General features: G+C 44.6%; 1 protein-coding gene across 1 annotated transcript in view; it reads left to right on the top strand.

Annotated features, from left to right (window-relative positions):
• Positions 1-352: 352 nt before the first annotated feature.
• The window catches only part of LOC123766503 (ankyrin-2-like), a 52327-nt gene continuing 37428 nt past the window's right edge, over positions 353-15251 (top strand). Inside the window, exon 1 of the mRNA XM_069304660.1 lies at positions 353-394. Within this exon, the coding sequence (XP_069160761.1) occupies positions 353-394 (42 nt within the window). The remainder of the gene's footprint in view (positions 395-15251) is intronic.

Consider the following 15251-nt stretch of genomic DNA (forward strand, 5'->3'; position numbering starts at 1 on the left):
CCTGCGAGAGAGACCCATTTGGTTGTGCAGTCTGTGAAGCTGGGATCATGCACCCCTGCCTGTTGAACTAGGTGCTCAGGTAGGATTTCCTTCACCAAGTTGTCAGACCCCACTGAAGAGGACAGGAACGCTGGTACAGTAATTTGTGTTGCTGTGCGCACGCCAAGGCCCCCGAGTCTGACAGGAAGGGAGGCCTGTTTCCACTGTGAGTCGCTGAGGAAAAGATTGAGGGCTTTTTCTAGTGTTGATTTCAGCAAGCTGTCGTACTCTTCTAATTTAATATTGTTGAAAGATGGCGAACATCTTAGAAAGTAGGTCAGCCTGGAGAGGGTCAAGCAAGGGAGGGTGCATCATGAGGATCGATGTCTTCAATCCTCTCGTTCATCCTCTTCAGGTCAGTGATCTTCTTACCAAGGACCCCGTCGATGGCATTCCTTCCAAGAGGAGCACCTAGGAGTGTGCTGTCCTCAGGGTTGGTTGTATGAATGTCAGGCAAAACAACCTTTATTTGCTCTATTATGTGCTGGTTGGTGGAGGTTATTTCGCACCTGGAAGGGTTCAGGATGAGGCCTAGGCTTGCTCCTTGCTCCTGAATTATTCTTATGTCGTCCAAGAGTGAGGCTGGGGAGCCGGCTAGAGTACCATCGTCCAAAAACCAAATTTTGAGCTCACTGGACAGGTTCTCGGTCACTTCCTTGATAACTAGGCAGAAAAGAAAAGGAGCAAGGGGGTCACCCTGTTGGACACCTTGTGATTCAATTTCATGTTCTCCAAAAAGCAGAGTTAGATTCTTGCTGTAACATGAGTTTACAAACTGGTAGAGGGAAGGAAAAATGCGATGAACCGCACTGAGTACTGCATCCCTTCATGAAAACTTGACTTATTCATGAAAACTTGACTTATTAGGCAAATCGGGCCTTGCATAGTACGCTGAGAAGTGCGTTCTGGCTACGCTACTAGGTACGATATATATATATATATATATATATATATATATATATATATATATATATATATATATATATATATATATATATATATATATATATATATATATGTCGTACCTAGTAGCCAGAACACACTTCTCAGCCTACTATGCAAGGCCCGATTTGCCTAATAAGCCTAGCTTTCATGAATTAATTATTTTTCGACTACCTAACCTACCTAACCTAACCTAACCTAATGTTTTCGGCTACCTAACCTAACTTAACCTATAAAGATAGGTTAGGTTAGGTTAGGTAGGGTTGGTTAGGTTCGGTCATATATCTACGTTAATTTTAACTCTAATAAAAATAAATTGACCTCATACATAATGAAATGGGTAGCTTTATCATTTCATAAGGAAAAAAATAGAGAAAATATATTAATTCAGGAAAACTTGGCTTATTAGGCAAATCGGGCCTTGCATAGTAGGCTGAGAAGTGCGTTCTGGCTACTAGGTACGACATATATATATATATATATATATATATATATATATATATATATATATATATATATATATATATATATATATATATATATATATATATATATATATATATATATATATATATATATATATATATGTCGTACCTAGTAGCCAGAACTCACTTCTCAGCCTACTATTCAAGGCCCGATTTGCCTAATAAGCCAAGTTTTCCTGAATTAATATATTTACTATAATTTTTTTCTTATGAAATGATAAAGCTACCCTTTTCACTATGTATGAGGTCAATTTTTTTTATTGGAGTTAAAATTAACGTAGATATATGACCGAACCTAACCAACCCTACCTAACCTAACCTAACCAATCTTTATAGGTTAGGTTAGATAGCCGAAAAAGTTAGGTTAGGTTAGGTTAGGTAGGTTAGGTAGTCGAAAAACAATTAATTCGGAAAACTTGGCTTATTAGGCAAATCGGGCCTTGCATAGTAGGCTGATAAGTGCGTTCTGGCTACTAGGTACGACATATATATATATATATATATATATATATATATATATATATATATATATATATATATATATATATATATATATATATATATATATATATGTCGTACCTAGTAGCCAGAACGCACTTCTCAGCCTACTATTCAAGGCCCGATTTGCCTAGTAAGCCAAGTTTCCATGAATTAATGTTTTTTCGACTACCTAACCTACCTAACCTAACCTAACCTAACATTTTCTGCTACCTAACCTAACCTAACCTATAAAGATAGGTTAGGTTAGGTTAGGTAGGGTTGGTTAGGTTCGATCATATATATACGTTAATTTTAACTTTAATTAAAAAAATTGACCTCATACATGATGAAATGGGTAGCTTTATCATTTCATTAGAAAAAAATTAGTGAAAATATATTAATTCAGGAAAACTTGGCTTATTAGGCAAATTGGGCCTTGCATAGTAGGCTGAGAAGTGCGTTCTGGCTACTAGGTACGACATATGTATATATATATATATTGTGACGATAATCTCCTTCAAGAGATTGAGCCTGCTCTTCCCTCCAAAATTACGTCTTCACAATTATATAAAAAGACTATGGAAGAAATGTCCAACAACGACAACACCACCAGCAAGGCTTGCCAGGGTGAGCAGAAACGTATACAGCCAGCCACCTGTTCGAACTCCAACCACCAAACTACCCGTTGATCGCTACGACTCCGCTGATTGGTCGCCGGTCTGGCTGCACCTGCACTCGCCCCCCAATACTACCTGATGTCTGGGGTCGCCCCAACATCAGTCCTCAGAATGTTCAGTGCTTTCGTAGCCAGCACTCCTCCCAGCTAGACGTTAGCGTGTACTGAGAGAGGTGGTGGCTTTAAGCCAATATTCCAGCACCTCCCACTTAACTTTTGTTGCACTTCTTGTTATTTTGCCTTAACGTAACTTTTCATTGTGTCATTTAAGTATTCTTATTATTTTGATTGATTGATTTTATTATAAGAATTTGTTTGTGCATTATTTTCATGTTTTGATTTATTTAACGTAATTAAAATTTCATTGTTAAAGTTTACTTGTGTTTTGTGTGTCTTCTCCTTGCCTTACCACAGACGAAGTTCCAGTTTTTCTATTTTTTTTTATAACTATGTGACGAGGCCATACCCCTAGCCTTAAACAGCCGAACACCAACGCGTTACCGTCACAAGTTATATGGGGGCCTGTCCTAGGAGCTTCACTCAGGTACTGGTGTCAAGTGGTAATTTATGGTAAGCGTATTTAACTTTGTTAACGTAGCTTTACTATTTTTCATTCAATTTCATTTTTTATAAGGTGCGGTGTATTGTGCATTACGAGAGTAACATATAGTGAAGGTGAGACAACTTTGGATTACGTGGTGACTGTAGGCCTCAGTCATACTCTTAATTGGTCATCTCTCCCTCCATGTTATTACTCGTATTTACCATCTATGTCCCTTGAATATTTCTCATTCTGACAGATCATCATATTGGTACCCTGGTACTGTGGTCTGCCCCGGGTCAAGAGTACCCAATCTTCTGCAATCTGACTGTAGGAGGACAAAGAGGGCCATAGTTCCTCTAGCTCGAACTTTAGTTGCTGAATTGGGACCTCAGCAGCAGTTCTCGTCACCAGTTGACACCTCGCACCCCTACACGTCAGTCAGAGATGATGATACATACAACGGTAGGGAATTAGCTTATTTTTTCAGAGCACAAAAGTTCGCTAATTCTGTAAGTATCATATTAAATTCAGTAGGAAAAACTTGCTTTATGTCCTATAGAGACTTGGCAAGGTATGCCTACATCCTTGGACTACCAATTTTACTTTTGAAGCATTTAACTGTTTCATTTGTTTTCGAAACTTTGTTTCATTTGTTAGTAGGATTTTCTTGCCCTTATTCTCTTACATGAGTACCGGGTACAAGATTTCCTGCGCCCTTGATTTAATTTAATCATTTAATATCTTTCACTTAACGTTAATTGTTAAAGATCACACAGGATAGGTACCAGTTGCCACGTTGTCCTGTTTCTGACATTTCATTATTGAACATTCGTGTACCTTTATTTGCTAATTTCACCATGTTTCGTCTCCAAACTTTCCGTGCAAATCCAGCAGGTGAAATAGGGACTTTAAGTCGTGCCAAGAGGACTGAACTACAAACTCTTGCACATGAGTATCAACTAGAAGTTCCCTACCAAGCCAACAAAAATGACCTACACAACCTGTTGCTGGATTACTATTTAGAGCAAGGTAAGATAGACTCTGAAACTCATGAAACTTACTATATTGCAGATAAAACTGATTTGGCCACGCTGAAACTCAAACTAGAGCTGGCCAAGATTGAACGTGAGCAGCAAAGGGAAGCAGCTGCTTTGAGGAGGGAAGAACAAGAACGAGAAATCACCCTCAGAGAACGTGAAGCTGCCTTGAGGAGAGAAGAACACGAACGTGGACTCGCCCTCCAGGAACGTGAGGTTGCACTACTCCAGGAGCGGGAACGAGTACAGCTTGAAACACTCCAGGAGCGGGAACGAGTACAGCTTGAAACCAAACGACGCGAGTTGGAGATGCAACGCGAACATGACAAGCAACAAGCGACTCTGGCTCTAGAGTGTCGTCAACGCGAAATCTCCTTGGAAACTTCACACTTCACTCAACGCCAGCAAGCTACTGCCAATCTTCCCGTCAGTTTTAATATATCACATGCAAGTAAGTTAATGCCATCCTTTGTAGAAGCAGAAGTTGATGTGTTCTTTACCACCTTTGAAACCCTTGCTAATCAACTCAGTTGGCCTGTCGACCAATGGGCCACACTTCTCAGAGTCCATCTTACAGGTAGAGCTGCAGTCACACTCAGTACTTTGGCGTCTGAGAATGACTACTACACTCTGAAACAAGCAGTGTTGGACGCCTACCTACTTTCCACCGAAAGTTATAGAAGGAAATTCCGTGACCACCTGAAGGCAAGTACCACTACCTTCCTCGAGTTTGCTAACACGAAACGGAGGTATTTCATGAAATGGCTGGAAGCAGCACATGTCTCTACTTTTACAGAACTCGTCAACCTGATGCTTGTTGAAGAATTCTTGAGACGTGTGCCGCCTCCTGTCCGCCTCTACTTAGCAGATAAAGAAGAAACCGACTACCTGAAGTGTGCTAAGTCGGCTGACACTTACAGCCTCATCCACCGGCTGACACCTGAACCATCCTCCAGTAAGAAGTCGTGGTACAGTTACGAGAAGGTGAGCCCCGATCAAGCTGGTTCACAACTGTACTGCAAGTATTGTAGACTCTATGGACATACCATAGACAAGTGTGGTAAGTCTCAATACAAGGGAACCACTGACCAACAACGACCCAAACCAACTCCTCCTAAGTCCGGTAAGCCTGTGATGAATGTTGGTGTTGATGTTAATGATCTTTCTCTTTTCAGTAACCACCTGTATACTGGAACTGTCTCTGCCAACGGTTCAAATCCGGAGGGACGTTTCAAATTGAAGATCTTGAGGGACACAGCGGCTCTACAATCGATCATCTTGAAGTCGGCTGTGCCCAACATAGTCTACACCGGGGAAACAGTCTTCATCACTGACCTCACTGCTACCACTCCATACCCTCTCGCCAGAGTCCACCTGAATTGTCCCTACGTGAACGGGGAAGTCCAAGTCGCCGTCAGGGAAAAGCCTTTTCCCATGCCTGGAGTGCAACTTCTCCTAGGCAACGACTTGGCAGAAGACCTGCAACCGACCAACCTGATCGTCATGGACAAACCCCAGGTGTGTAACTCTGTGCCAATAGATCCTATTCTCGAGTATGTTCCAGCAGAGGTTCAAGAGAGTGATGAAGTTTCTCCTCCGGTTCTCGTGACCACCCGTGCACAAGCCGCACGTCCACAGCCAGCTGACTCTACTGCTACCGCTGTCCCTCAAGACCCTCAGAAACTACCCCCGCATCTGACCAAGTTGGAGTTCCGTAAGTTGCAGAGGGAAGATCTTACTTTAACACCATTGTTTTTCCAGGCTGAGACTCAACCCGACAGTATTCCTGGGTTCTTCCTAGAGAACGACTTGCTCTACCGCAGATATAGACCCAGTAAACTGAAGGAGGAGGACGATTGGGCCAACACCGAACAACTTGTGATTCCCACCAGCCTGCGGCCCACTATTCTACACCTGGCCCACGGAGCATTCTCCCACTACGGCTTCAACAAGACTTACCATGGGATTCGCCAAGACTACTACTGGCCAGGTATGGTAAATAACGTCAAACAGTACGTAAAACAGTGTCATACATGTCAGATGGCAGGCAAACCGAACGTCTCCATTCCCAGAGCACCACTGATTCCCATACAGGTGCCTGTGGAACCTTTCCACAGACTCATAATAGACTGTGTTGGTCCTTTACCTCGGACCAGTTCAGGTAACGCCTACATCCTAACCATCCTGTGTCCTACCACCAGATTTCCCATAGCAGTTCCAGTGAAGAACATCACGGCTGCTACGGTTATCAAACATCTACTGAAGATCTTCACTCAATACGGATTTCCCAGGGAGATTCAAAGTGACTGTGGCACCAACTTCACCAGTGATCTCTTCAAAAGGACACTGGAGGAGTTCAACATCAAACAGGTATTGTCCAGCCCCTATCATCCTGCTTCACAGGGTTCTCTTGAACGTAGTCATCAGACCATCAAAGCACTCTTGAAAAAGTTTTGTAGTGAAACCACAAAGGATTGGGATAAGCAGATTGACCTAATAATGTGTATTTTCAGAAGTCTCCCCAATGAGTCCCTAGGAGTATCTCCTTATGAGATGCTCTACGGCCGTAAGTGCCGTACTCCCCTTAAGGCTTTCAAAGACTCTCTCAGAGATGCCACCTTCAGTGAGCATCAGAATGTGCCCCAGTTTCTTCAAAACCTTCAACACATTCTAGAGAGAGTCCACCGCTTCGCTCATGATAATCTATTGAAAGCCCAGGTGAGAATGAAGACTCATTACGACCAGACCAGCAAAGTAAGAAAATTCAAGCCGGGAGACTTCGTCCTTGCTTATTTCCCTATCCCAGGTTCACCTTTACAAAACAGATTTTCAGGACCCTACTGCGTCAAAGAGTGCAGGAATAATAATAATTATGTGATAGAGACTCCAGATAGGCGGCGGAAGACCCAGCTGTGCCACGTCAACCTCCTGAAGCAATATAATGGTACTCCTCCCACTGTCTTGACTAACTATTCCACATTCACAGAACCCTACATCCACAGTGAGACCATCCCGGCTTCTTCTCCCGAAAGCACTGACAAGGAGTCGGCGCTTTCTAATTCCAAAATCCTTAATGATCTTCCCAAATGCTTTCAGGATAATAATCGTGCTCCTATGCCCTCTTCTAATTCCACTCTCACCTCGTCAGATAAGCCCTACATCCTCCATGTCGACGCCAATGGTACCGACGATGGTGGTGTCGTGATGCAGCAACGAGGCGAGAAGAATACACCTGTCAGCGACTACTGCTACAAGGAACGACGGAACAATTGGCAAGGAGCTACTCTTCCTCATCCTGAAGCTTCCGCACTTCACTCCACACCTGAAAAGTGCTCGGTCCACCATCAATACGGACCACACCACCCTACACCTCCTGCAGCACGCCCACTTCTCATCTCAACGTCTTCTACTATGGGCTTGCTAACTGCAGAAATTCAACCTGGAGACACGCTATACCAAGAGTCTGACAATATCTTAGCCCATGATCTCTCCAGAGTTTATGAAGTAGAAGCAACTCCATCCATTACTCCACCACATAACGACGTACTTCTTCCAGAACCGCAGGCTTCGGGGGAGAGTTGTGACGATAATCTCCTTCAAGAGATTGAGCCTGCTCTTCCCTCCAAAATTACGTCTTCACAATTATATAAAAAGACTATGGAAGAAATGTCCAACAACGACAACACCACCAGCAAGGCTTGCCAGGGTGAGCAGAAACGTATACAGCCAGCCACCTGTTCGAACTCCAACCACCAAACTACCCGTTGATCGCTACGACTCCGCTGATTGGTCGCCGGTCTGGCTGCACCTGCACTCGCCCCCCAATACTACCTGATGTCTGGGGTCGCCCCAACATCAGTCCTCAGAATGTTCAGTGCTTTCGTAGCCAGCACTCCTCCCAGCTAGACGTTAGCGTGTACTGAGAGAGGTGGTGGCTTTAAGCCAATATTCCAGCACCTCCCACTTAACTTTTGTTGCACTTCTTGTTATTTTGCCTTAACGTAACTTTTCATTGTGTCATTTAAGTATTCTTATTATTTTGATTGATTGATTTTATTATAAGAATTTGTTTGTGCATTATTTTCATGTTTTGATTTATTTAACGTAATTAAAATTTCATTGTTAAAGTTTACTTGTGTTTTGTGTGTCTTCTCCTTGCCTTACCACAGACGAAGTTCCAGTTTTTCTATTTTTTTTCATAACTATGTGACGAGGCCATACCCCTAGCCTTAAACAGCCGAACACCAACGCGTTACCGTCACAATATATATATATATATATATATATATATATATATATATATATATATATATATATATATATATATATATAATATGACCGAAAAAGTAAGATTAATAATTCTAACACGAATTTTTCAATATTTCTTATGTTTCTTTTCACTGTCGATAGTAATTGAATAATCAGTTCTCCAAAATTCATTTTTATTTCTAGTATGATGCGACACTTGAACGCGTTTCGTTATAACTTATTACATTTTCAAAGACTTTAGTTTACACACACACAACTATAACCTGCAAACACTAAACAGAGATCTTACTATGCTATAATTCAAACGGCTTTTCATTTTATATACCTGCATTTGGGTGAGGTGATATGTTACAACAGTTTTGGATGAGGTGAAAACAAACTTTCAACACAAGTTAGAACACGAAATATTGGGTAATATTGGGTAAATTTAAAGGGTAAGAATGGAAGTAAATGCAAAGGGCCTATTGGCCCATATTTCTTGATGCTTCTATATTGGTGCAGAGCCTTGAAGTGGGTAGAATATAGTTGTGCATTAATTGGTTGTTGATTGCTGGTGTTGACTTCTTAATGTGTAGTGCCTCGCAGATATGAAGCCGCCTGCTATCGCTGTATCTATCGATGATTTCCGTGTTTTTTTGTTAAGACTTCTCTGGTGATGGTCTGGTTGTGGGAAGAGATTATATGTTCCTTAATGGAGCCCTGTTGCTTATGCATCGTTAATCGCCTGGAAAGAGATGTTGTTGTCTTGCCTATATACGGAGTTCTTTGAGGCTTACAGTCCCCAAGTCGGCATTTGAAGGCATAGGCGACATTGGTCTCTTTCAAGGCGTTCTGCTTTGTGTCTGGAGAGTTTCTCATGAGTAGATTGGCCGTTTTCTTGGTTTTATAGTAAATCGTCAATTGTATCTTCTGATTTTTGTCTGTAGGGATAACGTTTCTATTAACAATATCTTTCAGGACCCTTTCCTCCGTTTTATGAGCTGTGGAAAAGAAGTTCCTGTAAAATAGTCTAATTGGGGGTACAGGTGTTGTGTTAGTTGTCTCTTCAGAGGTTGCATGGCATACGCCATGCAACCTCTGTTTCCGATTTAAAAATCGGAAACATTGAAATGGAATCGTAACATATTTAGTACAACATATGTTGCTTTTACGTGCAACAGATGGTGCTGTTTTTCAATAAAACAATGTTTTTTACCTGTCACACGTGTGGCATCTGTACTTATACTCACGAAATGAACGGTATGGTAAACAACACAGCTCAACTCCAATGCAATGTCAAACAAAATAATTAAATCAAAATGAAATCATATCGAAATCTATGAAACTACATTTTGTCAATGCTATCGGAAACATTGAAATGGAATCGTAACATATATATTGTAGCGTATGTTCTCTTACGTGCAACAGATGGCGCTGTTTCTTAAAAAAAGAATGTTTTTAACTGTCCCAGGTGTGACATCTATACTTATTCTTAGGAAATGAACGGTATGGTAAACAACACAGCTCTAATCCAACGCAATGTCACACAAAAGAATTAAAATGAAAATCAATTGAAATCTACAAAAAAATCAATTCATCAGTGCAATCGGAAACATTGAAATGGAATCGTAACATAATTAGTACAGTGATTGTTGCTATTACATGCAAAAGATGGCGCTGTTTTTCGAAAAGCTAATTTTTATCTGTCACAGGTGTGGCATGTGTATAGTAGGCAAATAAAAAACCGCTCGGATTCGACTGGAACGTTGTGACAAAATTTCAAAGCAATCGGTGAAGAACTTTCGGAGATTAGCGATTTTGAACAAACAAGTTTTTTATTTATATAGATAATGACCTTGAGACAGTACCTAGCAAAGGTGACCTTGAGACAGTACCTAGCAGAGGTGACCTTGAGACAGTACCCAGCAGAGGTGACCTTGAGACAGTACCTAGCAGAGGTGACCTTGAGACAGTACCTGGCAGAGGTGACCTTGAGACAGTACCCAGCAGAGGTGACCTTGAGACAGTACCCAGCAGAGGTGACCTTGAGACAGTACCCAGCAGAGGTGACCTTGAGACAGTACCTAGCAGAAGTGACCTTAAGACAGTACCTAGCACAGGTGACCTTGAGACAGTACCCAGTAGAGGTGACCTTGAGACAGTACCAAGCAGAGGTGACCTTGAGACAGTACTTAGCAGAGGTGACCTTGAGACAGTACTTAGCAGAGGTGACCTTGAGACAGTACTTAGCAGAGGAGATCTTGAGACAGTACCCAGTAGAGGTGACCTTGAGACAGTACCCAGCAGAGGTGACCTTGAGACAGTACCCAGCAGAGGTGACCTTGAGACAGTACCAAGCAGAGGTGACCTTGAGACAGTACCCAGCAGAGGAGATCTTGAGACAGTACCCAGCAGAGGTGACCTTGAGACAGTACCCAGCAGAGGTGACCTTGAGACAGTACCAAGCAGAGGTGACCTTGAGACAGTACTAAGCAGAGGTGACCTTGAGACAGTACTTAGCAAAGGTGACATTGAGACAGTACTTAGCAGAGGTGACCTTGAGACAGTACCCAGTAGAGGTGACCTTGAGACAGTACCAAGCAGAGGTGACCTTGAGACAGTACTTAGCAGAGGTGACCTTGAGACAGTACTTAGCAGAGGTGACCTTGAGACAGTACTTAGCAGAGGAGATCTTGAGACAGTACCCAGTAGAGGTGACCTTGAGACAGTACCCAGCAGAGGTGACCTTGAGAAAGTACCCAGCAGAGGTGACCTTGTGACAGTACCAAGCAGAGGTGACCTTGAGACAGTACCTAGCAGAGGTGACCTTGAGACAGTACCAAGCAGAGGTGACCTTGAGACAGTACTAAGCAGAGGTGACCTTGAGACAGTACTTAGCAGAGGTGACCTTGAGACAGTACCCAGTAGAGGTGACCTTGAGACAGTACCCAGCAGAGGTGATCTTGAGACAGTACTTAGCAGAGGTGACCTTGAGACAGTACCCAGCAGAGGTAACCTTGAGACAGTACTTAGCAGAGGTGACCTTGAGACAGTACTTAGCAGAGGTGACCTTGAGACAGTACTTAGCAGTGGTGACCTTGAGACAGTACTTAGCAGAGGTGACCTTGAGACAGTACTTAGCAGAGGTGACCTTGAGACAGTACTTAGCAGAGGTGACCTTGAGATAGTACTTAGCAGAGGTGACCTTGAGACAGTACTTAGCAGAGGTGACCTTGAGACAGTACTTAGCAGTTGTGACCTTGAGACAGTACTTAGCAGAGGTGACCTTGAGACAGTACTTAGCAGAGGTGACCTTGAGACAGTACTTAGCAGTTGTGACCTTGAGACAGTACTTAGCAGAGGTGACCTTGAGACAGTACTTAGCAGTGGTGACCTTGAGACAGTACTTAGCAGAGGTGACCTTGAGACAGTACTTAGCAGAGGTGACCTTGAGACAGTACTTAGCAGAGGTGACCTTGAGACAGTACTTAGCAGAGGTGACCTTGAGACAGTACTTAGCAGAGGTGACCTTGAGACAGTACTTAGCAGAGGTGACCTTGAGACAGTACTTAGCAGTGGTGACCTTGAGACAGTACCCAGCAGAGGTGACCTTGAGACAGTACTTAGCAGAGGTGACCTTGAGACAGTACCCAGCAGAGGTGACCTTGAGACAGTACCCAGCAGAGGTGACCTTGAGACAGTACTTAGCAGAGGTGACCATGAGACAGTACCCAGCAGAGGTGACCTTGAGACAGTACCCAGCAGAGGTGACCTTGAGACAGTACCTAGCAGAGGTGACCTTGAGACAGTATTTAGCAGAGGTGACCTTGAGACAGTACCCAGCAAAGGGGACCTTGAGACAGTACCCAGCAGAGGTGACCTTGAGACAGGACCCAGCAAAGGTGACCTTGAGACAGTACCCAGCAGAGGTGACTTTGAGACAGTACCCAGCAGAGGTGACCTTGAGACAGTACCCAGCAGAGGTGACCTTGAGACAGTACCCAGCAGATGTGACCTTTAGACAGTACCTAGCAAAGGTGACATTGAGACAGGACCCAGCAAAGGTGACCTTGAGACAGGACCCAGCAGAGGTGACCTTGGGACAGTATTTAGCAGAGGTGACCTTGAGACAGTGCCCAGCAGAGGTGACCTTGAGACAGTACCTAGCAGAGGTGACCTTGAGACAGTACCCAGCAGAGGTGACCTTGAGACAGTACCCAGCAGAGGTGACCTTGAGACAGGACCCAGCAAAGGTGACCTTGAGACAGGACCCAGCAGAGGTGACCTTGAGACAGTATTTAGCAGAGGTGACCTTGAGACAGTGCCCAGCAGAGGTGACCTTGAGACAGTACCTAGCAGAGGTGACCTTGAGACAGTACCCAGCAGAGGTGACCTTGAGACAGTACCCAGCAGAGGTGACCTTGAGACAGTACCCAGCAGAGGTGACCTTGGGACAGTACCCAGCAAAGGGGACCTTGAGACTGTACCCAGCAGAGGTGACCTTGAGACAGTACCCAGCAGAGGTGACCTTGGGACAGTACCCAGCAAAGGGGACCTTGAGACAGTATCCAGCAGAGGTGACCTTGAGACAGGACCCAGCAGAGGTGACCTTGAGACTGTACCCAGCAGAGGTAACCTTGAGACTGTACCCAGCAGAGGTGACCTTGAGACAGTACCCAGCAGAGGTGACCTTGAGACAGTACCCAGCAGAGGTGACCTTGAGACAGTACCCAGCAGAGGTAACCTTGAGACTGTACCCAGCAAAGGTGACCTTGAGACAGTACCCAACAGAGGTGACCTTGAGACAATAATGAGCAGAGGTGACCTTGAGACAGTACCCAGCAAAGGTGACCTTGAGACAGTACCCAGCAGAGGTGACCTTGAGACAGTACCCAGCAAAGGTGACCTTGAGACAGTACCCAGCAGAGGTGACCTTGAGACAGTACCCAGCAGAGTTGACCTTGGGACAGTACTCAGCAGAGGTGACCTTGAGACAGTACCCAGCAGAGGTGACCTTGAGACAGTACCCAGCAGAGGTGACCTTGAGACTGTACCCAGCAGAGGTGACCTTGAGACAGTACCCAGCAGAGGTGACCTTGAGACAGTACCCAGCAGAGGTGACCTTGGGACAGTACTCAGCAGAGGTGACCTTGAGACAGTACCCAGCAGAGGTGACCTTGAGACAGTACCCAGCAGAGGTGACCTTGAGACAGTACCCAGCAGAGGTGACCTTGAGACTGTACCCAGCAGAGGTGACCTTGAGACAGTACCCAGCAGAGGTGACCTTGAGACAGTACCCAGCAGAGGTGACCTTGGGACAGTACTCAGCAGAGGTGACCTTGAGACAGTACCCAGCAGAGGTGACCTTGAGACAGTACCCAGCAGAGGTGACCTTGAGATAGTACCCAGCAGAGGTGACCTTGAGACAGTACCCAGCAGAGGTGACCTTGAGACAGTACCCAGCAGAGGTGACCTTGAGACTGTACCCAGCAGAGGGGACCTTGAGACAGTACCCAGCAGAGGTGACCTTGAGACAGTACCCAGCAGAGGTGACCTTGAGACAGTACCCAGTACAGGTGACCTTGAGACAGTACCCAGTACAGGTGACCTTGAGACAGTACCCAGCAGAGGTGACCTTGAGACAGTACCCAGTACAGGTGACCTTGAGACAGTACCCAGCAGAGGTGACCTTGAGACAGTACCCAGCAGAGGTGACCTTGAGACAGTACCCAGCAGAGGTGCCCATAGATGCCCCAGGCTTATGTGTCTTGACCAGCCATAGATGCCCCAGGCTTATGTGTCTTGACCAGCCATAGATGCCCCAGGCTTATGTGTCTTGACCAGACATAGATGCCCCAGGCTTATTTGTCTTGACCAGCCATAGATGCCCCAGGCTTATGTGTCTTGTGTGTTATGTGTCAATGACTATAAGAACTACTGAAGGGCAGACTCTATATGTAGATTACTCTTTAGTAAGGTCGGGTATTAGTACTCGTACTCTGATACAAGTAGGAACAAGCTCGTGTCCACACGACATAAGAGCCCGTCCCCCTACAACCTTACCTTGAGGTGCTTCCGGGGCTTAGCGTCCCCGCGGCCCGGTCGTCGACCAGGCCTCCTGGTTGCCGGACTGATCAACCAGGCTGTTGGACGCGGCTGCTCGCAGCCTGACGTATGAGTCACAGCCTGGTTGATCAGGTATCCTTTGGAGGTGCTTATCCAGTTCCCTCTTGAACACTGTGAGGGGTTTGCCAGTTATGCCCCTTATGTGTAGTGGAAGCGTGTTGAACAGTCTCGGGCCTCTGATGTTGATAGAGTTCTCTCTCAGAGTACCTGTTGCACCTCCGCTTTTCAACGGGGGTATTCTGCACATCCTGCCATGTCTTCTGGTCTCATGTGATGTTATTTCTGTGTGCAGGTTTGGGACCAGCCCCTCTAATATTTTCCACGTGTAAATTATTATGTACCTCTCCCGCCTGCGCTCAAGGGAGTACAGTTTTAGGCTCTTTAGTCGGTCCCAATAGTTTAGATGTTTTACTGAGTGGATTTTAGCAGTAAAGGATCTCTGCACGCTCTCCAGGTCAGCAATTTCTCCAGCTTTGAAATTGGCTGTCATTGTGCAGCAGTACGTCACTCTAGAGTGGAGTACAATACAATGTTCACGAGAGGTTGTTAACTTAGTTCTGGCTCAGCGTATACGAAATACACAACATTAGTGTAGAGTTAAATCCCTCCATCAATGTTCAAAAAAATTTTCCGAGCAAGTAACTATTAAGGGACGGCTTTCAACCTGAGTAAGT

The sequence above is a fragment of the Procambarus clarkii genome, chromosome 5 (assembly GCF_040958095.1).
Source record: "Procambarus clarkii isolate CNS0578487 chromosome 5, FALCON_Pclarkii_2.0, whole genome shotgun sequence".
NCBI lineage: Eukaryota > Metazoa > Arthropoda > Malacostraca > Decapoda > Cambaridae > Procambarus > Procambarus clarkii.